The sequence below is a fragment of the Coloeus monedula genome, assembly GCF_965178545.1.
Source record: "Coloeus monedula genome assembly, chromosome: 12".
In the NCBI taxonomy this organism is placed as follows: Eukaryota; Metazoa; Chordata; class Aves; order Passeriformes; family Corvidae; genus Coloeus; species Coloeus monedula.
The window spans coordinates 9,103,088-9,129,182 of record NC_138792.1 but is presented as its reverse complement, the minus strand read 5'-3'; the positions used below and the strand labels follow the sequence as shown (position 1 = coordinate 9,129,182).

General features: G+C 43.0%; 1 protein-coding gene across 3 annotated transcripts in view; it reads left to right on the top strand.

The window, feature by feature from the left end:
• The first annotated feature begins 591 nt into the window (after positions 1-591).
• Positions 592-26,095, top strand: part of GAB3 (GRB2 associated binding protein 3) — a 63,426-nt gene continuing 37,922 nt past the window's right edge. For all 3 annotated transcript variants that reach the window (XR_014226768.1, XM_082289603.1, XM_082289602.1), the window contains exon 1: positions 592-987. Coding sequence is in view for 2 of the 3 variants with exons in the window: in XM_082289603.1 (XP_082145729.1) it covers positions 916-987 (72 nt within the window). In the remaining variant the exon portion in view is untranslated. The remainder of the gene's footprint in view (positions 988-26,095) is intronic.

Here is a 26,095-nt window from a genome sequence, read left to right as displayed (position 1 = left end):
ACTGACCCCACCGGCGCTGGTTTTGCCTCCTGCTCCGGCCAGAGCCCTCTCTTGCCGGGTCACCACGTTACCTCACGGGGACCTCCGCGGTCACCGCTGCCTCCGGCGCTCCCACGGCTCAGCCGCGGGGCTCGCCCACCCCGCTCCGCCGGGCATGGACAGCCAGCATCCCCGGGGCTCCGGGCAGGGACAGCCAGCATCCCCGGGGCTCCGGGCGGGGACAGCCAGCATCCCCGGGGCTCCGGGCAGGCACAGCCAGCATCCCCGGGGCTCCGGGCAGGCACAGCCAGCATCCCCGGGGCTCCGGGCAGGCACAGCCAGTATCCCCGGGGCTCCGGGCAGGGGCTGCCAACCTCCCCGCCGTGCGGGGCCGGGCTGTCCGGGGCGGTGCGCGGGAGCCGCCCGCTGCCGGTGCCGGTGCCGGGGGTGTCGCAGCCGGCGGCGGCGAGCCCCGGCCGCCCGTCACGTGCTCGGTGTGTTGCATTGTGCTGGCGGCGGAGGGAGGGCTGGCCGTGTCAGTGATCAATGTCATGACTTCTTCCGCGGGCTGGAGCCGCAGCAGAGCGCAGCTGAAGGAAGCTGATTGCTGTGAGTGCGAATTGGCTGGGAACAATACACACACACGGCCGCGCACCCGCACGGGCGGACACACGCCCGCACTCACCGGCGCACACACGGGCGGGCACGGCGCGCACACCCGCACGCATCCAAGCGCACACATCCCAGCGCACACGCACACATCCCAGCGCACACGCACACATCCCAGCGCACGCACCCGCATCGCAGCGCACGCACCCGCACACACACACGCGCGGGCGGACGCACACACCCGCGCACACCCGCACAGAACAAGCACACACGCACAGGCAGCCCGCACCCTGGCTCCCGCTCCGCCGCTCCGCGCCCGGGGGGAAGATGAGCTCGGGGGACGTGGTTTGCACCGGATGGCTCATCAAATCACCCCCCGAGAAGAAACTCAAGAGATACGTAAGTGCAGAGGCTTTGCTGATATTTTTTTTCTCGCTAAAGGGATTTCGGCATGTGCTCGCTGTCTGACTCTCCCTTTGAAATCTCTCGTCCGTTTCAGCTTCACCTTGGACCAAAACAAAAAGATTTCCAAGTCCATGCGCTTACAGAGTATTTTAGTTTTCACCGACATTCTCGTGCCCTCTGGAATTAACCTTTCCCGGCTCGTAAAATTATAATACTTCAGTTATGTTCATACTTCATAACATACTTCATATGTTATGCAACATATCTTAGGTTAAAAACCACATTTCGGTTTCAGTTAATGTTGCCGTAACTAACAGAATTGTTGTAACAGAATTGCAGATGTCACTTTTCCAGGGACGGACAAGAACATCCTAAAAAGAAAGAAAGAAAAAAAAAAACCCGAACAGCCAAAATTCTAATAGTTTAGATTCTGGGGCTTAGCTTTGTTAAGATGCTCTGTAATTTCTATGACACTTGCTAACGGCAACATCTGCAATAGTTTTATTTACCAATGCCAGATGCAGTTGTTAGCAGAAAGCTTCGCTTTTGGTCTGTGATAAAGAGGTGCTGGAAGATGCTGTGCTGTAAAGTTCCTGACAGCTGAAAGGTGAAGGGAGCTGGGGAGATGAAGCGAGCCCTGCATGGAGATCTGCAACTGCACTATGGGTCCCTTGTTTCATTCACTATCTGTTTGCCTGTTTGTCTGGGGGGAAAAAAAAAAAAAAAAAGGATGTGTGTTGCAAACATAGGAAACTGTCTCATTGCAGGGCTGCGAGGAAAGCACTCCGGGCAGGAATAAATGACCCCTAAAAATTTGCTTGGGACAGCATTAAAAATCTAAGCCCCTCGTGGGCCATTTTGCATACTCATTTGTGATGGTTCTTCATCAGGCATGTTGTTATGTTGTTCTGCTGTAACACTTTTGGAACCGATAATACCCATTTGAGTCATGCCCTTCTAACCTGACTTCCCCCAGAGCTCTGCACCGTACTCGAAGGATGCCACTGGCCGTGTCTCTGGCGCTCCGAGCCGTATGCACAGCTTACATCATTTGTCGGATTCACTTCTGTTTATCAGCATTTTCTCTGGAGTGCTGATGTTAGCTTTTCCCAGTAATATGAGGCATAACTGTCTCATGAAGAATATGGTGGATGTCATTTGGTAGCGTATTTTTTCCTTGGCTGAAAGCTAGCAGAAAGGATAATTTACTGATGTTGGAATTTATTTTTAACTTATTCTAAGCCAGAGTTTCTTCTTTTAGACCACAGTATTGCATTGAAATGGCTGAATATTTGCTTTGTTCAGTTAGCATTTTCCAATTCTAAAATAACCACTATGATGTGTCTCACGGGAGCTGCAAATAAATTATGGGCATCTAATTTTTGCTATATTTTGTAATGAGTGCACTAATAGCACTGTATAGCAGGCACAGTGTAAGAGCCACTGATTCACTCAGCTGATATCATTAGTAACTCTGTCAGTGAAGCTATTTTTGATGACTCAATATTCATAAAAGGGCAAAGTAGAGAAAACAGAATGTGATAAAGCTGGGATTTGAAAGCCCCCATTATACAGTCAAGATAATAGTCACAACAGGGGCTCTGATCAGCTCACGAGGCTACTTGCAGTCTGCTCTGCTCAGATTTTGCAGTACAAAACCAGGGGAAATTTGGTCTATGTTATTCTCCAAACATCAGCCACTAGATTAGCCAGATCTCTGCAGATTAGGCCTTGTTTTCTGGTTAGGAGGGTAAGCTAGTCCTTTGTCCATAATAAAGCAGAAAGAAATCTGCTGCAAGTACAGCAAAGCTTAATGTCCTTTCTCGTATGACTGGTTACACAGTGGATGCTACAAACCAAATGGAAATTGTCTCTCACCTGCTCTAAACTACTTTTCCCCTATTTTTCATAGAGTATCAACAGCATGGCAGCTGTGCATCTTGCACCGGGGTAGCAGATAGCTCAGGCTGAACCACAGTGACTGCTTAAAAACAACAGAGCTTTGAAACAATGACTGTTTAAACTGACTTCAGTAGGTGTCAAGTGTCAATCGCTTACAGGAGAATGGTGTTGGCTCTGGCTCTGAACTGACAACATACATAAATCGCCGAGTTCAACACCACCCTTTGTGTTCAGCTGGAAAAGCCCATGGTCTGAGCCGGCGCTTCCAGGGAGCTTGAAGTGCCAGCTTGGCCCGCTGCTCATGGGACCTCTCGTACACTGCCCAGCCTCACTTGCTCTCACAGGGTTGTCTCCCAGTTTACATTTTCCTGAGTTCAGCGTCCGGCCTTTGTCAGGTCCGACCTGAGGGTCCCGTGTTTTACACACAGATAAATTCTTAAGCCTCCACCTATTACAATCACTAAGAAAATCCAGTTAATTTCAGTGGAATCTGTAGTTAACAGATCAGACAAAGCAATGAATTCAGGTTGTGAGATTGGGAGCTGCAATAGTCCCACTGAAGCCACTGGGAATGTTTGCAGTGTTTATAAAATTAAACAAATTAATCTTTCCAAGACTAGAGCCTAGAGACCAAAGTATACCTTCATTTATATTTGTTTTCTGATGAAAGCATTAAGTTTTCTATGCATAAACAAGTCAGAATTTGCCTCTAGGTAAGCAGAACATTATTTTCAAAACTTTGAAAGTGAAAAGCAGGTGCTAAGAGTCTATATTTTTCCTGTAATGTCTTACAAAGCCGATGCTCTTAGTAGCACTATTCTTAGAAGTGTCTTATCATTCCCTAACAAAGGCTGCTCTCTTGCTTGTGCAGGAAACGAACATGAGATTAATTACCCAAGTGTAACTTTCTGTAAAAACAGAGAGCTTAATGCTAAACACAGAGAATTCATTAGAAAGCACAGGGAGCTTTGCTACAGCAGGCAAATACTCTAATAGTGATTTAACAGCATGGACAATGCTTTTCTCTCTGTCAGATACTTGAACCGTGAAACCACCACGTCAGCCTATCTAAAGAGGCAGTTGTGCAAGGAGTCTCCCAGGAGAGTATTTGGTGTGTGTTGCAGTTCTTTGTCCTCTATGTGTGACCTGAAAGCTGTGCTGCTTTCATTTCCCCACTTGGTTCCAGCTTTTCTCACCAGAAGAGGTCTGTGTGGGCCTGAGGGGTGCCAGGGAACACCCAAAGCTGGGGAGAAGCTGGGTATGGGGCAGGAGACAGAGAGGAAGAAGCTGCTAACAAAAACTAAGAAGTGGTGGTGATGGAGGTAAAGTCCATCCTGCTCTAGACCAAAAATGTTAAGTTTCAGGCATAGCTTGACATTCAGCCCCACAGGAGGAAAACCCACTGAAGATTTTTGCTGTTGATGTTAGTAGATCATAAATACCAGCCTCTGTGGGAATTAGATGTAACGGAGGAATCTGCTTCGAGTTTGATGGGTTTCACAGTTCCTTATATTAGTGCTGAGTACATCCATCCCAATTCTGAAAAGTCAGCACTGAATAGCTGGCTCCTTGATAGTTTCCATGTGGAAATATATCTGATCACTGACGGTTATTATTTGTTGTTTATTTATTGGGGGGGGTGGAAGGAAGGAAGGAATGGTTTCATGGCCTTGAAAACAAAGGACTTACCACAGCCAGTGCAAAAAGTCATGATTAAAGGAAAAACAACATAGAAGAAGGTCCAGAGAATGTCTAATGAAATAAGAGACTGGTGCTATTGAGAAGACACATTGCTCATGCGCTGACAAGGAGGAAGAAATGGGATTTTTAACACACTGCTAATTGCAAGCTCTCCTCAAATCGCTGTCCCACTGTTTGTCACACCAGTGAGGAACAGCAGCGGTAGCTCTACTGAATGCCCTGCCAGTGTTTACTTGCTGTTAGTGTTAGGTTACGTGGTTTGCAGTAGTAAAGGGCCATATACAGATGCTTGCTTGTTGTGAGTCACTGCAGCTCCATTTAAGTCAACGCTGCACAGCTGTACCCCAGCTGAAGAGCTATTTTTAATCTTCAGCACTATACAAATTGATGAGGAAAGACCACTTGCTCAAAAAAAGGCAAGTTTCCCACTTTACTTGAGTGACTGATTTCTTCAAACATTGTTGAAAATCAAAATTCCTTGTCAGCATTTCTAGAACAAGAGTCCCAAATGGACCCCATATTAGAAAATGTAGCCTTGCACTTCTACCACACTTCTTCTTGGAGTGTCTGGTCTGGGAAGACAAAGGCTGTAAATCAATGGATCCGATAACAAAGCTGGTGGAGCAGTGTTCTCTCCTGCTGTGTCTGTGTGTGGGGCAGTAACAGAAGGGCACAGCAGAGCCCTGCCCGACATCTCTGACCGTTGGGGGATCTGGCAGGACCCAACCGCAGCACACCAAGGCTGGGGGTTTAGAAGATAAGAGAATCTAGACAACTTCTCCATTTTTAGCTGAAGTTCTGGTATTTATCAGGAGAACAAACAGGAAGTTACTAGGAAGAAAAAGTAAAGTAGAATTATGGAAGAATTTGCTCAAGTAATAGGAACAGGAGCTGCAGAGCACTGCGAAGGGCAGGTGGGATGGAGAGCATCTGCTCTCTGATCCAGCATTGGGCTGCTGTCACCAGAGGACACTGCCACCCTCCCCTGAAAGAAATCCCCAAGTGCTTTGTGAGCTCAAGTACTTCTTCTGCTGGTTTGGGGGAAGTTTCTGAAAAATATCTCTCAAGACGAAACTTCAATTTAATTTTTATCCATAAGTCTTTTTATTTCCAAATGCTTCTTATAAAGCCTCACACCTTGAGTCCTGTCCCTTCTGAAGAGAGAATTCTGGCCAATTTCATACTTTTCTGGAATCAATATCCCGAGCTCCCTGAGTTTATTTAGCCAATTTTCACGGGTTTTGTAACTCTGGTTCATAGGCTGGGGGGATGTAGGAGTCATGTGGGATGCAGAAAGTTGTCAGAGCCTTTTAGCTCATTCCAGTTGTAAGTTTTGTACCTATGTTTTTCTCTGTTGTTACTTCATTTTAAAATCCAGTGTGCATTCTGTCTATCTGGTTTGTGTATTAAAAAAGAACCGAATTTAGAGAAAATGAAGGCTTTCAAACAGGAGCTCCTGTGTGGCAGTCTACATATTCCCTTCTCTGTGAAATCCTGTGCAAATTGATCTCACTGGTAAAATAACAGCAGAATATTTATGTTAGGGAGGAGTTTCCATCACTGGAATTAAACATTTGTAATTAGCTATGTGCAAATCAGACCTTGTTTTGGTAGGTTAAGTGCAATGTTTATTCTAGACTGTTTTCTTCCATTTTAACAATGTTTTGATAGTTTAAATGCAATGTTTAATGAGATAGGTTGACTTCTAAGAAAGAAATAATTTCTAAAAAACACTGCTGTTCTTGGCAACCTGTATATCAGAATAATTTCCCTTGAACTATTTATTTGGGTGGAGCCATAATAGTCCTGAAGCCCCAGCTTAATCTTTGGCTACATGTTTTCAGTGCACAGGAATGTCCAGCTATTGGTTTCTATTCAAAACAGAAACACACAAGTTATCAGGTCTTTGCATTCAAAAATAGAGCCTAAAAAAACCCACGCTAGTTTGAAATAGAGAAGGAAATGTTAACTTGAGTGGTAATTAAACAAGTGATGCACTCAAACATGGCTCAGAGGAAAATGCATTACAAGTTGTACTTTGGTAAAGTCTTTGTTGTAGTACTAAAACTATGGAAATATGGATAAGCACATTACTTCTACCAATGATGCATTAAAATGCTATGAATATTTGTTATGAAAACTTGATAGGTTTTTGGGAAAGGGACAAGTTTATTCCTAAAGTGTTACTCGTTAGAAAAACAGTCATTTTATTTGCTTTTTTGTCCTTTTCATTTGATTTGGAAATGAATTAGTAATGTGATAAGACAAGGAAAAAATGCTGGGTTTGAAATAAAATTTGCATGTCAAAACATTACATCCAGCCAGATAAAATACAATTTCTTCTCTCTCATTTAATTGTTAAATAAAATGCAATGCTTTAACTTTTAAATGTCTTTTTGCTTTACAATAATATCCTTGCTTTGTTTCAGTTTGTGTTGCATCAGGAAAATAAACAAACAAACAAACCAACAATCACATAGCCATGCAAAACTCAGTTTTAAAATGTGCTGCAGCTTAGTACTTGTTAAAAATAAACCACAACTGATGCCTAGTCCCTTTCTGAGGCTAATTCATTCATAGCTTTGTAATTGTTAGAATGAGACAACTGTTCCTAGAGATTTTGTTATTCCCTTCCCTCCTGATGCCAAAAGCCCCACCTGACCCCTGCAGTCAAAACTGCATTGTTGCTTTCCACAAAAGCCCTGAACAGCACATTTCAGTTATCCAGGATCCCTTTTTATAGAGCATGTTACAGAAAGGCAGTAAAATGTGGTTATTAGTATGAATTTGAAATTACTTATATGAGAGTGTTAATTTAAATGGAACTTGGATTGTCATATGAAAGTTTTTGACTCTTTTTTGACAATGCTTTTTTTTAAAAGACAATACTTTCTGTGAGGCCTGTTAGTGATAAATATTCATCCTGTGACTCCCAAGTCTCGGGACCATGGGTTATGTATTCATATTTCTGTTGGACAGAATAATGGCCATGAGGAGACCCTTTCTAACTTCACAACTGTTGTAATGTCAGCAGAGCACATAGTTTGTGAACAATCTGTTTTTACATACCAGACTTGCAAACTGTTTGTAGAAGTTCAAGGATTTTACAGTTGTGAAGGCATTTTTTCAAGCTGACACGAACTGGTCGTGCCAAGGAGGAGCCAATAGTTCAGAACAAGCATGAGCTATGTTTTACTTGCAGACTTTACAAACTGAGCAGTAGAGCCTCTAAGTTTACCCAGAGTCCTGGGTTTCTAAGCACTGGGAGAGCCGGCTCTGTGTGCCTGATGTAAAGCTGCGCTTCCAAGGGCTGTTGCCAGTTCCACAGAAAAGCCCCTGGCATTCAGAGGTGACTGTGAGCTGATCAAATCACTATGGGAGGAGAAGAAACATATGAAGAGATGCCAGCTGAGTTTACAGTAGCAGTGAAGAAACAGTTTCAGGAGAAGTGATAAACTCCTTCGCCAAGTGTTCACTGCTGTTCCAGCTACATCATCTGGATTGTTTACTAATATTTATAGTGGAAGCTTTGCAAGCTTAAGAAGTTTTATTTTTAATAAGTTCAACATTTTGAACCCATCCTAAGAAAATAATTGCATTCTCACTGAGGCCTTAGGTTTAAAAATAAGAAGCACTCAAGTAGCTCAGGGAATTGGGTTTTTTGAGATTTTCAAGTGTGCTGCTCCCACTGAAAAAAGGTTTGCAACATGTTTTCGCTCTGTCCTCCCCTGACTCCAGGCCTACTTTTACAGTTCTTCACTGGTTAACTTTCCTGGTAAAACTGTGGGATTTGGACTTCAGCTGAAAATGGACTGTTACTCTAATTCCATTTTATACTTTTTCAAATAGTCCTTTTTGACATCTAACTGTCACATCAGCCTTGAGATATGGATTATAGAATAATGGGGAACTGGTTTTGAAAACTGATGGAAAACCACCAGCTAAATCCCATCATTATTTCAGAATCCTCCCCAAACTCCCTCTATCATCTGTGCTGAGCCTGAGAAATAGTCACGCTGAAACGTCATTAAGACAAACAAACAGAAAGGTTAGGGAACAATCAGATAGGCATAGGAAGAACAGGCTTCGTGGTGGTGACACTGCTTTGGTTCCCCTGTGCATCCCTCTCCTTTGGGTTTGCAGACTGGAAGCTTAATAATTCTGGTATTTAAAGGCAAAAAAAGAGAAGCATTTATTGAAGTGTTACTAGATTGCAATGCTTTAACAGTTTTAATATGTTCATATGTTCTTTTTTTTGCTTTGCTTTTTTTCAAATTCACAACTGAAAGTACTGTTGCTATGTTACTGTAATGGTGTGTAGGCTGCTAAATAAATAGAGGGAGTTTAGTCCATGCCAGAAATAGAAAGCCAGGTCAAAGGTGACATTTGGGACATGTTGAGGAAAAAAAAAAAAAAAGAGAATATATAATTATTTCTTTCCTTCCTATCATTCTCTTCAGTCTCATTAAACCCAGACGACTCAGAAGGAAATTACAGCAGAACTTCTGATCATGTCACAGTATAAAAAATTGACACCTTGGGAGTTCTAAGTCTTTTGGCTTTGTTCTTTGCAAGAGCAAATGCACACAGTAGAACAGTGGCACCTCACACTCCTGTGAATTGAGCAGGTACTTGGAGGTATCAAAGGACACAGGGACTGCTGAAAATTCACTCTGCAAAGGCACGCTTGGAAGGGAAAATCTGTCAGAGGAACAAGCTTTGAGAAAAAAAACAAAACAGGAAATTTGAGTCCATTGTCCTTTTTGGGGTAGTCTGGCAGGTTCCCAAGGACCAGATCTACAGCTCAGGCTCTTTGTGAGTAGCCCCATGTACCTGCCTTCACCTTCGGCTGCCTGAACATCTTCATGAGCCTGCCTTGTGAGCGTGCACAAGGGCAGGGGCATTTCACCCTCCTCTGCTGCCTGTGCGTGCTCCTGCTGTACCTTGGCACCACAAGCTCTTGTTCAAGCTCCAGGGGCTCATGCAGTAAATGGGGGGCACTGCAAGCCACTGAGGTGAAAAGCAGAGCCCAGCCCTCCCTCCATCCGTGTGAGCTGGAGCAGAAGCAGCCCTTATCCCAGGAATGAGCCCAGCAGCCTCCTGCCTCGCAGAGGGAGGCCTCTGACTTCATTTCCAAGATGTTATGGCAGATGCTGGAAGCTCTGGGCTGTGTTCCTTGAGCACCACGCTCCTCTCCCCTCCCAGCACCGCCGTGGGCAGGCACAGTGCCCTGATGGGCCCTGCCTTGCCCTTGGCCCCGCTGCCCCCCCAGAAGCATCAGCAGCTCTGAGCCCAGGCAGAGCAGCTGGGAGCTGTCAGACCTTCCCCTGGCAGGCGGCAGGACACAGAACGGCACTGAGTTAATTTAGCACATTTGTAATTAATCTGAAGATCTTCTCTTTAAGTATATATGTTTACTTACAAACAAATTCTTCATGTGACACAATATGAGGCCTCTAATTTCTTTTTGTGTTAGGGAAGAAGCCCACAGCAAGAACCTAAACCAGTTCAGTGCATGCAATCCCATTAGAGATTTCTTGGTGTTATTTTTGTAGTTCCACCAATCTGTTACCTTTCTGCAAACAATCAAGTAGATGTTCCCCTTACCCAAGAGACCTTTGGATCTGAAGCATCCCAGAAAATCCCACATTTAGCATAAAATTTATAGAAGAGGATTAAATTAGAGGTACAATGAGAGCCAAAGATGTGACAAATCTTGATCCTAAATTGCACAGGGTTTAAAATTTTCTTTGTTATCACTCCTTGAATGAAGGTGTGGAACTTGAAAAACTAGGAGCATTTCCTGATATGGTGGATGTGAATAGCTGGTTTAATAAGATACTTTCCTAATTTTCAGCCCCAAGCCAACCCCTAGTGCCTTAGACCTTGGGGTGTGTCTGTCTTTCTGTGTCAGAAAACAAACAAATAGTTTAGGATCCATCAGGGTTGTTTATTTACTTTCATCACGAGTTTGCTGCTGTAATTGGTTGTATTCAGTATTCAGCCTCACACTGAAGGAGAGGGTGTTAGAGGCTTTCTTGTCCCCTGTGGAGTTCAAACCCTCATTTGGACTCTGTCAAATCCTTTACCCTTGCCAAAGACTGCATTTATCTCAAACCCTAAAGTGCAATTACTATGATGTATCTTTCTTTGGAGAGAATAAGATTTTACCAGGCATTTTCTCCACAGAAGTCTGCAGCTGGGAGAAGAGCAACCTACAGCCTGTCCTTTCCAGGCTTGTGTTGCATATGCTCAGCAAACTGTCCAGTTTTAACCAGCAGCAGCAGCATTGCTAAATGGAATGAAGGATGAATTATACTCTCTGCAGTTCTGTTATATTGTCCTCCTATGGGACCTGTTTGCCTTTCATTATATTTCCAGGTCCTTGAAATGATCTTCTAAAACTTTTAAGCACACTTGGTGTGCTGGTTGGTAGATTAAAGCAGTTGACCCGTTAGAGTAGTCCAGATGGGCTGCAGGGATGTTTCCTGTGCTCTTTGTTGGGGCAAACAGCTGGGTTGTTAAACTGGATGAAATTATGCCAAGGCAGAAGATGGCAGACGTGGCCAGCTTTCAGATAAACTGTAGTTAGCTGGATGAAGATTAAGCATATTCACATTGCTGCTCTCAGTCACTGTGAACTCCCCTCACTGTGCCACTTACCTTGTCATGGGGCCAGAGCTGCTTTAGTAAACTTGCCATTAGAGAACAGGTGACACGAGTTTGGGAGGTGAAGAGTCAGGGGGAGCTTGTGTGAAGCTGTAGCTGTGCAGTCCTTTCCAGAACACAGTGATGGAGAGAGATAGCCATAGAGATGCACCCCAGTGACAGGTCTGAGGAACAATCTGCCTGTAGTTTAGCAATCTGAGCTATGTGAAGACTTCAGCAGTGGTGGCTCTAATTCTCATATGCTCAGAACATACTGTGCAGCCACAGACAGGTTTCAGTTTGACTTGTTGCTCGGGTTTACTGGATTTGGAAATGGAACTGGGATCTCTATATGAGCATATTGTTGTAGATTTTAGTTCAGAGACGGGGGTTTTTTTAAAGAAGGTATTTTATGTGCCATCTATGCATATGAATAAAATATAAAGAGCAGAGGAAAGCACTCGGATAAAAGACCTTATAGTATTAATGGGCATAAAGCCTAAGATCAGTTTGTTGTAGGGCAGCTGGTCACTTCTGACTTCCAGCTAGGGCTGCTGCAGCCAGAGTACCTGTTTTGAGTGGAAACATGGTTGTGCAGAATCACTCCAGATTTAGTTCATGGTGCACAATCTTCATGGCTCCTTGCTGGGATGACAAGAAAAGGCACATGAGCCTGCAAGGCAGCAGCAGCAGCAATGAAGTGTTGTAGCACAGCTGAGTCTGTACCATCTAGCACGAAACTTTTCCCTTCAGAGTCAAGTGCACCCATAAAGAACAGAAAGGCCAAGTGAACACTGGCTTTAATAAGCTGCTGGAATCAGGCAGGTGCACAGTCAGACTGCAGGTTAGATCTGAAGCTTTCATTTGCCTTTATGAGTTTGCACGAATCTGCCTGGAACACCTCTTTGTCCTCTCTGAAAAGGTTTCAGGTACAAAGTACTTAGACTCATCAGAAAAAAAACTTTAGATAGAAATGGCACCTCATGTTCTTTAGGAAAACAAGAGCCTAGAGAGAAACCAGAAGCTAAAAAATACAGTCTCAAATTCTAACCTATTATGACCATATTTATGGTCATAATAATGGGGAACATTTAAATGATCTGTTTTCCTACATATTCCTTACTACTAACAACAGTACCTTGTGACTGGTGATGTCTTGTCTCCTTTAAACACTGAACTTGAGTATCAGGGTTGAGCTCAAGGCTTTCCTCTTTAGCTTTTGTATGAATTGACTGAATGCAGATCAAGTACAGAGCCATGATCCTCTGCAACAAGGGATTGGGAAGAGAAAAGCAGATAGGAGGATTTTGCATCCCAGTGGAAACCCCCAGATCTGCCATTATTATCAGAGCTCCTGGTAGCTCCAGTGACACTGGGAGAGATGGTATGTGGTATAGCAACTGCAGCATTTACCAGCTTGTAATTGGAAAGTGGAGGCAATGAATGGATATGAATATGTTCAAATGCACAGTTTCTGTTCATTTTGTGTAACATCTCACTCACAAGATTTTCCACAAAAAGATTTTTCAGCAAGATAAAATTATGGTGAGAAATAAAAGCAGAGTTGAAGAGAAATTGGTAACTTCTTAAAAAGAGTAAACTGTCACTGAAACGTCTCACTTTCTATTTGAGAGATAAAATCTATGCATGGTGCAGCCATTTTTGCTTTGCCTGGCATAAGATTTGCATGACTCATGGCCAACAGTGTGCTGGGGACCTAGAAATACAGAATGCAAAAGCAGATGCTGGCTGCCGGCTGGGGGATTCCTGCAGCATCTCTGAAATGCTGACCCTGTTTGATGGGGCAGCACACAGAGTGCAGGCCAGTGCATGTAATGCTTCTCCCCAGGTGAGGGCATTGATCTGAGGGTGAGAGACAATGCAAAAGCTGCCAAATACCTCCTGTCCTAACAGGCAGTCCCTGCTGGTGAGGATGGATGATGTAATGGATCAAGCAGGAGAAGAAGGTTTGCAGTGAGGAGGGTGTAAGATTTGAAAGGCTGCACGTAGGAATGAGAAGTCGCAGTCCTAATTTGAGTAGCAGGCAGCTCAGCAGATGGCCCAGCAGACGAGTTGCTATGCACCACGGCATGTGTGAGAACACAGAATCACAGAATGGCTTGGGTTGGAAGGGACCTTAAAGATCATCTCATTCCAGGCCCCTGCCAGGACGCCACCCACTACATCAGGTTGTACAGGGCCCCATCCAATGTGGCCTTGAACACTTCCAGAGAGGAGGCAGCCACAGCTCTCTGGGCAACCTATTCCAGTGCCTCACCGCCCTCTGAGTAAAGAACTTCTTCCTAACATCTAATCTGAACATGAGAATGGTGGTGAGGCACCAGCACACAAAGAGCCCTGCCCTGTGCGTGGTACAGGGACCCATCAGATGTCATGTTCCTTACCCCAGCTGTGCCCTCCATCCCCCATCAGGGTGCTTTCCTGGCTTGCACACCAAGCTTCCCACAACAGTATTTCATTTTGCTGTTCTGCAATACAGCCATTTCCTCCGCTGTGCTTTGCCTTCCCTCTCCAAACAGAGCAGAGCCCATCTCCAGCAGTGGAGGTCCTTGCCAGTCACAGTGACACCAAAATCACATCACTGACTTCTCCTGCCTGAGGCAACAGCTCTCAGGCTGAGCTGGCACCTCTCAGGCAGGAAAACCTCGTCACTCTTTGGGCCACAGAACAGCCTTGCTGGCATGTTTTGGGGTTATTTCCTACAATTCCAGTTCCTCCAGCAGTGAAGTCTAGTAGCCAGAGATGTTTCATATGCATCCTATGTGACATGCACCTTCCCTAACAACTTCAACTCTTTGGGAATTTTAGGAAAAAACTTCAGAAAATCTCAAAAAATCTCTAAATCTCTTTGTTTAAGAACTGGATAGTTTGCAGCTGACTTCTCCAGAGGATCTGTTTTGCTGCTTGCTGTTTGTGAGTCCTTGGGGCTCCATTTGCAAATCACCTAAGCACTTATGGCTAGATGCTGGAAAAAGCATCTTTACCCCTAATAGTTTAGAGTGGCCGTTGACAACTCACAGTCACATTGTGATGCCACTCAGCATACCAGTGATAGAAGCTTCTTTTTTTCCAGGCTGTTAATTCAGAGCAATATATTCCTGTGGGAAATTCCAGAAATCCATGTTTAGTGATATAGCAATAATCTCCCTCAGTAGCCAGTTTGCATGTAATGCTGATGAAATGGTTGCCACTGACTTGTTCCAAGAAGCTCCATTTCCAATGTAATCTGCAGGAAAACCACATAGATGCATTGTGATGCATGAATTCAGATCACTATAATTAGGCTGATAAACATCTTCTCGGATATTCTTGGGGTGAGTGACATCTTTTTGCTTTAACTGCTTCTGGAGCAATGTAAACTAAACTGAGAACAATGTTCCTTTTATCAATAGCAGAGTGTTCCCATGGAGTGCTCGTGCCAGCAGATACATGGCAGCTCAGCTATGCCAGTAAAAATGGAGACAGCCCTTTGATTCAAGCAGCAGCAACACAAGCAGTGGTAATCCCTGCTTTCCCACTCACTATCCTGTCTGATTCCTTTTGTTATCTCCAAGTCTTAAGAGCATAGTTCAGGTTTTGTGTCTCCTTCACTCTTGGTGTATTTACTCAAATTGCAAACAAAGAGATTCTTTAATCTCTCCTATTTTTACTATGGCCCCTTGGAGCCTGCACTAAGACTTCCCAAAGTGCTAAGCTCATCCAAGGGTACTGTTGGCCAGTCATTGGGACAACAGTAATTTTGTGAGTCTCCAGTGAAAATTCTTTGGATGAAGTGGTGGACTAGGATACGTGGCTGAGGGTATTTCACTACTGGACCTGTAGAGAGTGTTTAGCAAGGAGGATGTTCTGATCATCCATAATTAAATTCTGTATATACAGAAGCCAATCAGCAACAAAAGAACCCAGGCCTGTATTCACTGCTTGTAAAATCAAACTCTCTGAAGTATCTCTCAGCATAAGGACTGTGAGACAAAGAGGAAAGTTTTAAACTAGTAAGGGGAAAACTTAAACATCATGATCATCTGTCTTATTGTCAAGAAGCAGAAGGATGTTAAAAACTGCTATGCTGGCTGATTTATTTTCAACAAAAATTATTTTGGGGGGCGTTTTACATGCTTACAATAAAACAGTTAAATAAGAAAAAGTGAAATCCACTAAGACTTTTGAATAACTTTTTTGTTCATAACATGCTTGTACAATAGAGTAGTCAAAATGCAATAATCAGACTATGTTTCTTCCGTGCTTGAACATTAGTGGCCATCTGGAAAATTGTGTGTTCCCTATATTCTCTCCGATCCAGTCCACAGCTGCCTGACTTCTCCAGGGGCTGTCTTCAAATAGGAATGGTGGCAACAGGCATGGCACCTTTCAGCTAAAGACATCAGAGGAGCTTCTAGAGCAGCAAAGGAAAATGCCCAAGTGCTGGAAAAAATCTTTCCTTTTGTGGAAAGATCTTGTAGAAAGCACAAACTGCTTGTGGCAAGGGCTCTGCCAGTGCAGATCACTTTTCTGCCTGTAGCAGCTTACTTGAAAAACTTCATCTGAAACCGCCAGTTATCACTCTGCTGGTGCAGGGTGTTGCCTCTTCTGTTCCCAGTAACAACTCTGAGCTGTGGCTGGGGTCTGTTCTGGGAAGAGGCTACATTCACTCTCGTTAGTCAGCAAATACCAGAGCCCCAGGGCAGGGACTCTGCATCAGGGAACAGGGAAACAGGGACATATCCAATGCCTGTTGGTAATCCAGTTGTTAAAAATAAATGTTGACTTGATGAACTCTAACCAAACACTTGATAACAAAGGAACTCTGACATGACGATAAAAGTGCTCAGCTTCTAAGGTCAGGGTATAACTGTGGTAAATGCTGGGGACATCTCAGCTGAGTGGAAAGAAGAGCTGAGGTAGTTACCTAACTACAGGAGCCTTGGCAACTTTGCCCCCTGTTCTTTTGAAACCCATGCCTCACAATGTTATACATTTTGACTTACTATTATTCCTGTATTTGCTCAGCTTTTTGGTGAAAATATCATTAATTACTAATTTAGTTCAGTGGAATGAGTCCAACAGTGTGTGTGTAGTGCATTTAGTGATTTCAATCCTGAGCCTACAATTGCTCTTTCCTGTACATAATGCTGTTGGGAAAAATTCTTAGTTTCACAGTGTCAAGCCCTTGATTAATCAAGGACCAAACCAGAAGCAGAGAACTCTGGAGAAGATTGTCAGGCATCGGAAGTCACTGGTAGTAAATCTTTGTGGAAACAGTGCCTGGCTGCAGCTGCAGGACTTTCCTTCCAGTTGCACACTCCCATGGCTGTAAATGCAGAGCTGGTTCTTTTCCCCTGTGCAAAGGCAAGGCAGAGCCACCAAATCTTTGCTCAGGTACAATCCGTGCTCAGCTGTGTCTGACACAGGGAACTCTGGAGCAGGATTGGGGCAGCAGCTTTGTGGTGTGGGAATGCAAGACACACACATGCAAAAAAAAACCCTAAAAGAGTCAGGCTCAGTGCAGCCCAGGACTTGAATGTCTCTTCAGAGGCCTTTGGCTTTCCTGCTTTTGACTCTGTCCAGGCAGCTCCACCTGTCCTGCATTCTTCCTTTGGCGGTTCTCATGGCTAACCCTCAGCATCCATGCATTCCCTGGCCTCCTTGGGTGGCTGTGGCCCATGCTAGCCCACATAAAAGTGAAGCAGCCACAGGCTTAGGAAATGGCAAACAAGCAAAAAGATCTCTCTTGCTGCTTCTCTCCCTTGGATGGCAGCTTCTTTAATCAGGGGCTGTTAAGAGGATCTTGGAACAGGGTCATACTCCTGTGAGAAGGGCTGTGGTCCTGGAGCTCTAGAAGAGCTGGGCTGTCTCTCTCAGAAGGTTTTCTGACACAGAGCACGTGACATCTGTCACATAATGCCGTGACAAAACAGTGTTTCTACCTCAGAGCTGAAGCAATGTGTGAAGTGAAATTAAGTATAGGTATATGTCATGGGTTCTGATTCAAATGTGGATTAGAAAGCACGCAAGCAACAGTCTGTCTCTAGAGACATTGACTCTTTGCAGCAAAAGAATGAAAGTGAAAATGTCCTGAAAAATAGTAAAACTAAGATTACTGCCTGGAAAAAATACCAATTTTTCAAATTGGATGCAAGAAGTTGTACAGGGAAGGGGCATGGGATGATTTTAGTGCTTCTTTATTCTTCAGCTTTAGTTGTACATTTTGGGTCTGATTTTACACGATTTTGTACCCAAGAAAAGCTTTAGTTTTCCTTTTAACTGTCAAACAGAAACAAACACAAAATCAGCCATGGAGAAGGAGCCTTGGATTAAACAAACACAAAGTCCTAATACAGCTGGATTCAAGGCAATTGGATTATTCTGCCTAATTTTAGTAAGAATTGAAGTAAAACCATTGCGGAGAGGAGACTGAGGTTACAGGATCAATATTAGCATTTAAAGAGATAGACAAAAATGTCCTATGGCATATTAAAAATATTTATTTTGGATTTATTGAAAGATGACTACTCAAATACCCCTAATTCCTAGATAGGCTTAAAATTCCATTTTCATTTCTTTTTAATAAGTCATTATTTAAATTGTGTGTATTATAATCTCATGACAGTAGCAGTGCAATAATACTAGTATGCACCATCATTCTCAACTTACGTTAAGTAATAAGAAAGTCACAGAATAAAACATGGACATCTGTGATGGGGTTTAAAAAATTAATTCAAACAGTCAGTAAGACTAGAAGCTCTTTAAGTGCCAAATTATTGTTGCAGAAGTATTCTTTTTATCTATGGGTCATGATTTCCAAGAAACAAGTGAAAAAACATAAACACTTCCAAGCATTTGTCCCTTTAGGCACAGACTGTATTAAAAAACAACAACAAAAAACACTTCAGGGACTGAAAACAAATGCTGGCCAGGGCATTTTAGAAAGAAACCAGTAATGCCTAACCTGGTGAACAAGCAAGAAGAAAATCTTGCAAACGGTGTTATTACCTGATCCATGGAAGTTCTCCATTCAGCTGAGTTTTAAAATTAAGTTCCCTTTAAGATTAAGGAAACAAATTGGAAACCTTCTTCTGTACCAGAATTCAAAGCAGGAGATGGTTGTGGTAATTACTGGCAAGCAAATAGTAAATACTCTCAGAGGTGAAAAACCACAGAGCTGGAAATCATGCCTCTGCTAAGTTGAGTCAGATTCTGTGCTTAATTACACTGCATGAATAAATTATTGAAAGACGCATTTCAAACTTTTTTTCAGAGGTGAAAAGGATAATGCAAATTCTTACTTTTGCACAGCAGGGCGAAGTGTGCAGAAGAGTGTAACATCATGACTTTGCTGCATTATTGGTTTAGAGGTGCCCTTTTGAGTAATACAAGAACAAACATCCCATTGCTCCCAGGCTAGATTAGTATAAGTTATTTAAGCATCTAAATTCATTTTGTTTCCTGTGTGGGTTCTTTGATGGTGGTTTGATCCACAATAAAAAGGTAGTAGGAGTATCAAAGATAGTCTGAGTATCCATGCTGAGAAGGTGAAAGAAAATCAGCATCACACAGTCTTTCATTGATATGAACACTAAATAATGGCACTAGCACTGTTTCACCTGAAACAAGAAGCACATTGGAATTCCATAAAAGTCAGTATGGTTGATTTTTCTTGAAAATCTCCTGGAGCCAAGCTGAGCAAATACTGTAAGCTTTGGAGCTGCCTGGCAAAGTAATGCTTCATGTTTCTTCTCAAGTCTTCATCTGTCCAAATTCTGCTCTGATTGCACACAAAAATAGCTATGGCAGCACCACAGGGAGGGCCAAAGTCAGAGCAAAATTCTTTGGGTTGTACTTAGCACAGACCATACCCATCAAAAACCACCAATTTCAGACAGTGTTGAGTGTGAAATCAGAAAGTGGCCACAGCTTTTCTGTCTGTTGCAATCTTTGAAATTTCCCCAAGAAAATATGGTTTGCTGGGCAAGCAGTAGTGTCATAAAAACCTTCCGTGCCTTCTTTGGAAACTTTTCCAGTATTCCTCTACGTCTTAGAGTCAACCCATCATTCTGGGGTTAGATTGCTTTTCAACAAATTTCCCTTGTTTGAGACATTACATCGTATTTCTTATCTTTACCATGCACAGGACACATGGCTTTTGCGTGTGTCTGATTATTCTTGTAACCTGCTGAAGTCAGAAAAGAAATTTTTCCCCTTGTTTCTCTAAAGCCAAGATGCTATTCTTCATCTTCCCATGTGATACTGTTTTCTCTCTCTATGGTCTTCCCTCTAAATCAGAGTCCTGACAAATGGAAGATGCACATCCCTTGGCATATCCCTGGAAAACACCTCCCTGGGATTCTGCAGTGACTTTTAACACAAACATCAAGAATCACCACGTTCTTCCTGGGCATTGTAAAGTAATAAAAAAATATATTTTCTCCTGAGAAAAGGCTTTTCTATCTGCAGATGGACTAGATCAATCATTAAATGCTCACGAGTTCACATTTACACTTGCCTTTTGCCATCTCCCTCAGCCTGCCTTTTAAAAGCCTCCTAAAGCCACCTGCTCTGGGCCAGTGCTCTCTGAATGGGCACATCTGTGCCACAGCCACACTTAACTGTGGCTGAAAAACCTCCGTAATCTTAGGGCTTAGAATCCACTCGCTTCTGGCTGATTTATCATCACTGTGAGTGTAACACAGATCTTTGTCCTGACCAGGGGGTATTTCACCTCCCAGCAGGCTTCATTTAAATCTAGCAATTAGACTTGAAGTGTCAGTCACCACATCAGCAACACGCAACCTGGTGGGGCTGCTGCCTGCAGCACACACCATACATGTTGCTTGTTGCACTGCACCCTCACCAGGAACATTTACAATCTCCTTTGCTGAAAAACATGGTAAGGAAGAGTCATAAGTGAAGGAGAAGAGTAGGAGTAATTCCGCATTCAGTTCTAAATTTGTGACAAGTGTGGGATGAAGTTTAAAATAAGAAAAGATAATAGTTGGGGTTCTGTTGTTTCTTTCCACCTCTTAGTAAAATCATTTTTGGTCATACTCCTTACTTCTTTAAAAGCGTAAAATCAAGTGATAGATCTTTGCTAAAGCATTCCATGAGTTAAAATTAAACTTGTAAGTTAGCAAGAGGTGCTACTTGCTCTTGCATTTACTTCTATATTATTTTTTCATGTCTGACCAGAAAAGGGTAACATGCAAATATCTCTTAGTGGTTTAAACAAATAAGCCATGAAGTCTAAAAAAAGGAAAGCAGTTACTGCTTTCTGTGTACAACCACTGCTTTCAGAAGTCTCTTTTATATCTGCAGCCTGTGAGTATGACTCCATTTTTACTCAACAATATTCTGCATTGTTGGGGTAGGAAGGATTAGGGGAAGGGATTTTACTAGCTTGGTTTTCTCCTTGAAGGGAATGCCTGCAGTATTCCTCCCCTGGCAACCAGCAAGGACATGGGGAATGGCACAAGGGTAAACCTTGTCTTTCCCTACAGAATTCAAAAGATTTGTCATTCAAAATGTCAGTTAATCCACAGTAGAAAGCTGTAAAGGTTCCATGGTGCCCATCCCTGAGTGCTCCTGACAGCACCCGTGGTTTTTATAGACATCCTTTCTGTGCACTGTTCCCTGCACTGTTGCTGTGAACAACACCCACGCAACAAGGGCAACACCTTAAAAGAAATTCTCTCTTCTCATTCAGGGCCACCCTTTTGGGGTATCATGTGCAAGAATTATCTCAGCCTACGCAGAACAGAATTTCTCTCCTCTGTGCAACTCTGGCTTCATGTCTGTAGACAGTATTTTGCACTGATGTGTTTTAATGAAAGCCAGAAGAAGAAACAAAAACTTCATTATATTTTTCCTTTTCCTCTTTAGTGTATTAGGGGGGTTTTTTTGACCTTGAGATTTTGGAATTAATTTAATTTAGATCTTGTTCAGTTAAGATGAGGTACACAGCTTTAGAGAACTGGGAGCTCTCTCCAAGTTAGCTTGGCTCCTCCTTTTACACATTTTATTGCATCTTGTTCTGCTGGAAGGTTTGATGCTTCCAGAATGGTGGTTTCTTTCTCATGGTTTATTAGTGAATCATAAAGGTCTTGCTCCATTGTATTCTGATCTTTTTTATTTACTGATAATACACATCTCATGGTCCTCTAGTTTAGCAAAATTGGTTTAATAGAAAATAAATAGAAGCACAACTGAAGTATGAATGACCATTGTCTACACTTAAAATATATATTATCTGCTATAATATATTTGCTCTTTATTTGTGATTAATCTGGTTTCTCACATTGTACTTCAGCTTTTGGCTTATGTACTTGAAAAGTGTTTGGTTACTCAGCCATCTGTCTTTACAGTATCCTAAAGAATCATAATAGATAGTAAATTTTGACTTTTTTAGAGAGGGAGAGGAGTTGAAGAACTCATTGTGGTAAAGCAGCAACACAATGCAGCCTTGTATAAGCAAATGTATTTTGGTTAAAAATAAAATGCAAGGTAATTAATTTGACTAGATTATGGCTTCTCCTGGAAGACCCTACCCCTTCCAACATGAAGTTGCTAATTACTGACACAGCCGAGAGTGAACTGACCACTGTTGCAGGAATAGGAAGAACTGAAAGTGTAAAGCAGGTCTAGAGCTTAAACAAAGTCTTTCTCCTAACTTCAGAGCTCTGGCCTTCAGAGTTCTCTGAAACATATACATTATGAATACCCAGAAGAAGAAAGATCAGTTCCCAATATTCATAGAGTCCATCAGCCTCCAGTGGATTCACAAAGCGTGCCTGATGAAGTTCTGTTTGCTCAGGGTTGGCCGCCTGTTGCTCAGGGAGGTTGTGCAGCACCCACCTCTCTGCATCTCCCATGGAGGGGGTGAGCAGGTCACAGCATCTGTGCTGAGCTTGTCTGGCTGAGCTTCTCTGAGGTGGCTAGGAAATTAACTGCCTTGTTGTCCAGCTTAAATTCCTTTTCATAACTATAGGTAAAAAATAAGTGTGTGATTCACAGCTTGGCTTCAGCTGACCCGTGGGTCGAGCTGCTGTTGTTTGTTTTTGTAATTACTATAGTTACCCTGGAAGCACTCTGGGCATTTAGGTATTTTGACTCCAAAAGCCAGAAATAACTAGTTGGAATAAAAGTGTTAATAGTCTGATGGCTGTGTGAGAGTCACAACCACAGTGTCCTTTGAGACAAAAGAGAGATTGCTCTGAGTGCAGCACTAGAGAAAGCCCTTCCTCTCTGCAGCCTTACACACACGGCAGGTCAAACTTAAACTTCCTTACTCAGAGCACAAACAGCTCTTCCATTTACACAGTTCGAGCTCCCACAGCCCAAGATCCCTTATCACAGAATCACTGAATCATTTAGGATAAAAACCTTCAAAGTCATGGAGTCCAACTAATTAACCCAGCACTGCCAAGCCCACCTCTAAACCATGTCTCCAAATACCACACGTACATGTCTTTTCAATACCTCCAGGGATGGTGACTCCACCACTTCCAAATACTTAAGGGATCGTTGCAAGGCTTGCAGAAGCAAACCCTGCCTCACTCTCTCTGTTGAACCAGGGGAAGACTTCTTCCCATTCAGCTCCCAGACAGAGAGAGGTTAATTGTGCTGCTGGTTTTGTATGGCCCATTTGCAAATCAAAATTAGTAGATGTCAAACATTCAATACCCAAGAAGATTTCCATGCCCCTCTCATGCACATGTTCACGCATGGTGCTTGCTTGCCTCTTGGTGCATGGCTTTTGCTTTAGAAGAGGAAGTGTCCCCTCAGTTTCATACCATAGACAATGTGTATGTGTTAAACACATACTGTGAAATATCATTTTTCTGAAAGAAAATCTTCACTAGATGGTTAAATAGGAGCACTTCACTTAGTTGGAGTCAAGATTCTCCTTTCATCTTGCCAAGTACTACTCAGACTTTGGGCAGTGAAAATGTCAGGGAAAACTTGGACAATGGCAAAAAAAAAGCAGGCTCAATTCCTTAAATTTTAGTTTCAATGAGATCAAAGACTGTTCCTGAGCTTGCTGTGAAGCATGTGCTCAAGCGCTTTCTGGAACTGGGACCTAAACTTGAAGGGCAAATTATTTGGTCATGAATGATTGGGCTTTTTTTTTTGGTACTCTCAGGAAACAGCCTTTGACAGAAGAGTTTCTGTCAGGCTGAATTTCAGCAGTTATCTTTTGGTCATGAGAGATAGCGACTCTTCTAAGTGTGCTAACCTCACTGGAGTCTCAGGATCTGTGTAGGGTGTTTGTTTGCTCTGTGCTCAAACAACCCTTATCTCACATCACTTTTTGTGGGATTCAGTTAGCAAAACCAGCGACTGTGAACTTCACGCTTCTGCTTACAGCTCCTGCCACCATCCCTGCTCTGCAGGCAGGGCAGATTGTGTGGAGTTTGGTTGTCAGGTGACGATACAGCAGCACGGCTTCCTGCTCCTGGAACTGGGTCAGACAATGACAGTAAGAGGTTGGTGGAGTGTTAGAAGACCTTCAAGAACAGGGCAGGAAGCTCTCAGCTCTGTACTCAACTTGCTTTTTGCAAAGAATTCCAGAAACTTCATGAGAATGAAGTTCACATGACATGCAGGATGATCTAACACCTTTGCTGATGTGAAATTTGTTTGTTACTATGAGAGAGCCTCTGGATGTAGAACCATGCAGGGCCGTGGTGTGGGATGCCTACCTGGGTTTGTGTTGCAGTACACAGTGGGTATCAGGATTGCTGTCAGTGGCCCAAGAGCGCTGGATGGAAAAATGAACACTGGGATGCTTTGTGATGGTTTGCGAAACTGTGAAGAGAAAAAGCTGCAGTCTGAAGCTAGCCTGAGCAACAGGCATTCTCTTCTGGGTTTTGTTTTTCTGGTGTAGTAGAGAAAAGCCTAAGCTTACAGGGAGCTGAGCTGCGGTGTTTTACATCTTTTTGTGGTGTTGTGTATTTGGGGGGTTTGATGTTTGTTTCATGGTAAGACTGCTCTCACACCTACACACTGCATTATGTTATGCCCGGCAGACACCCTCAGTGCTGACCTGCTTCACACGTGCTCATCAAAGCGCCAACTACTGCATATACATCATGACCCGGTCTTTTTAATGATAAAGAGGTGTCAGGCATATCTGCATATTTGTTCTCAGATGAAATTCTAGCCGTGTCTGAATTGTGGCTGTAGCCACCAGCTCAGAGTCTGTGAACACCGAGAGCGGGGGGGGGGGGGAGGTGGAACCCACGTGCATGAGAAGCTCCAAAGAATCTGTTAACGTGCATTAGTCTCAGAATCCTTGTGAAAACGTGGTAGCTGCCTACTGTACCACAAGTAAAGTAACTGAGTTGAATTGTTGGAAATAAGGTGTGGTGGGAAAGATTAATTACTTAGCCCTCGGGTACCTTTTAATCTGTGGGTGAACAGATGCCCTGTGTTGTGACAGTCCATCACTGTCTTTTTGACATACATGACTGAGGGTAGAAAAAGAGCATTGCATGCAACACCATTGATCACAGGCCGCAACTTTTGTTCAGTCTGGGAGCACTAGGAGTTTTATTTTTAATTTCAATAGCTCCCCCTCATGATACTTCCCCAATCTAGTCCAGTCATCCTGAGGAAATTTCCCTATAAAGAGCATTAATTCACATAGAACAGTGTTAACACCAATTTTTATAATAACTTAAATGAGAAGGTATAAATCTTTGAATTAAATGGTAATTTCTTAGTCTCGTTTTTTGCCACAGAAACTTTTTCGTTTATTTCCTTGAAATACAGTTTCATTAGTTGATGTGCAATGATTTACCACTAAGTGGAGTTTTTAAAATAAATGTGGTGCTTATTTCTGCTAACAGGCATACTGTATCTTCATCCATAAATATCAAGGCATTGGTATAGCTTAATATACAATTACTCATTTTCTTTATGTTACAATTTTTATATTAAAGAGGTATCACTGTGAAAAGCTTGCTTTCCCCCAGCAAGGATTATTTTATGTGATTTGAAAGAAGTTGCATTTGAGCAGAACTGGAATTCAGTAAAAATGCACAAAAGCATTTAAAAACTATTTTAAAGGATTTAAAATTAATTAATTATATGGAATTACCTACAAATAAACTAAGTGGGTTTTCTTTGTTAATTTTCCACTGTTCAGATTGCATTTTTTTTTTCATAAAAATTATTCAAAATTCCAATTTGTTTGACACTTCCTATTTAGAAAGCAGTAAGTGAAATACATGTAGGAGTCAGAACTTGATGCAAACAGGTAAACAGTGCAGTCCAGCACTGCTTCCTTCTGCTGTCTAAGAGACCTGCTGTGCACTGAAGCTCAAAGGCTCAAGTGTTACCCTCTTACTGTATTACACAATTACATTATAAATCACATTTGCTGATACATATCACTAACACCCTGAATTCCCCTGAGGCTGAAAACCTGTGAATGGTGTCTCTGCACTGAAATGCTAAGTATGTTGAACCTGTGTGTTAGGACTTGTTTGCAACAGAAACGTGACTTGGCTTTGGGACAGCTCTGCTTTTGCTGGGCAGGAAGAGCCAAATTTTTAGTTCTTACCCACTATGAAACACACTCATGCTCAGGAACAGCACAGATCTGAGCACAGGGGTGGGGAGAGCTGTTTTCCCTGTCCTGTCCAAGCAGTGCCAAGAAGGGAGGGCTGACACCAGCAGGAAGTGCCTGCAGAGACCCAATCCATGAGGAGAGGGGGCTTATAGCTGGGCTGGGCTGGATATAGCCTGAGTATTCCTTGGTATATACCAGGGGATCTCCAGCTGACACTGCTGCTGGCCAGAAGAGTACAAAAATTACCATTTTCAGTCAAGGATC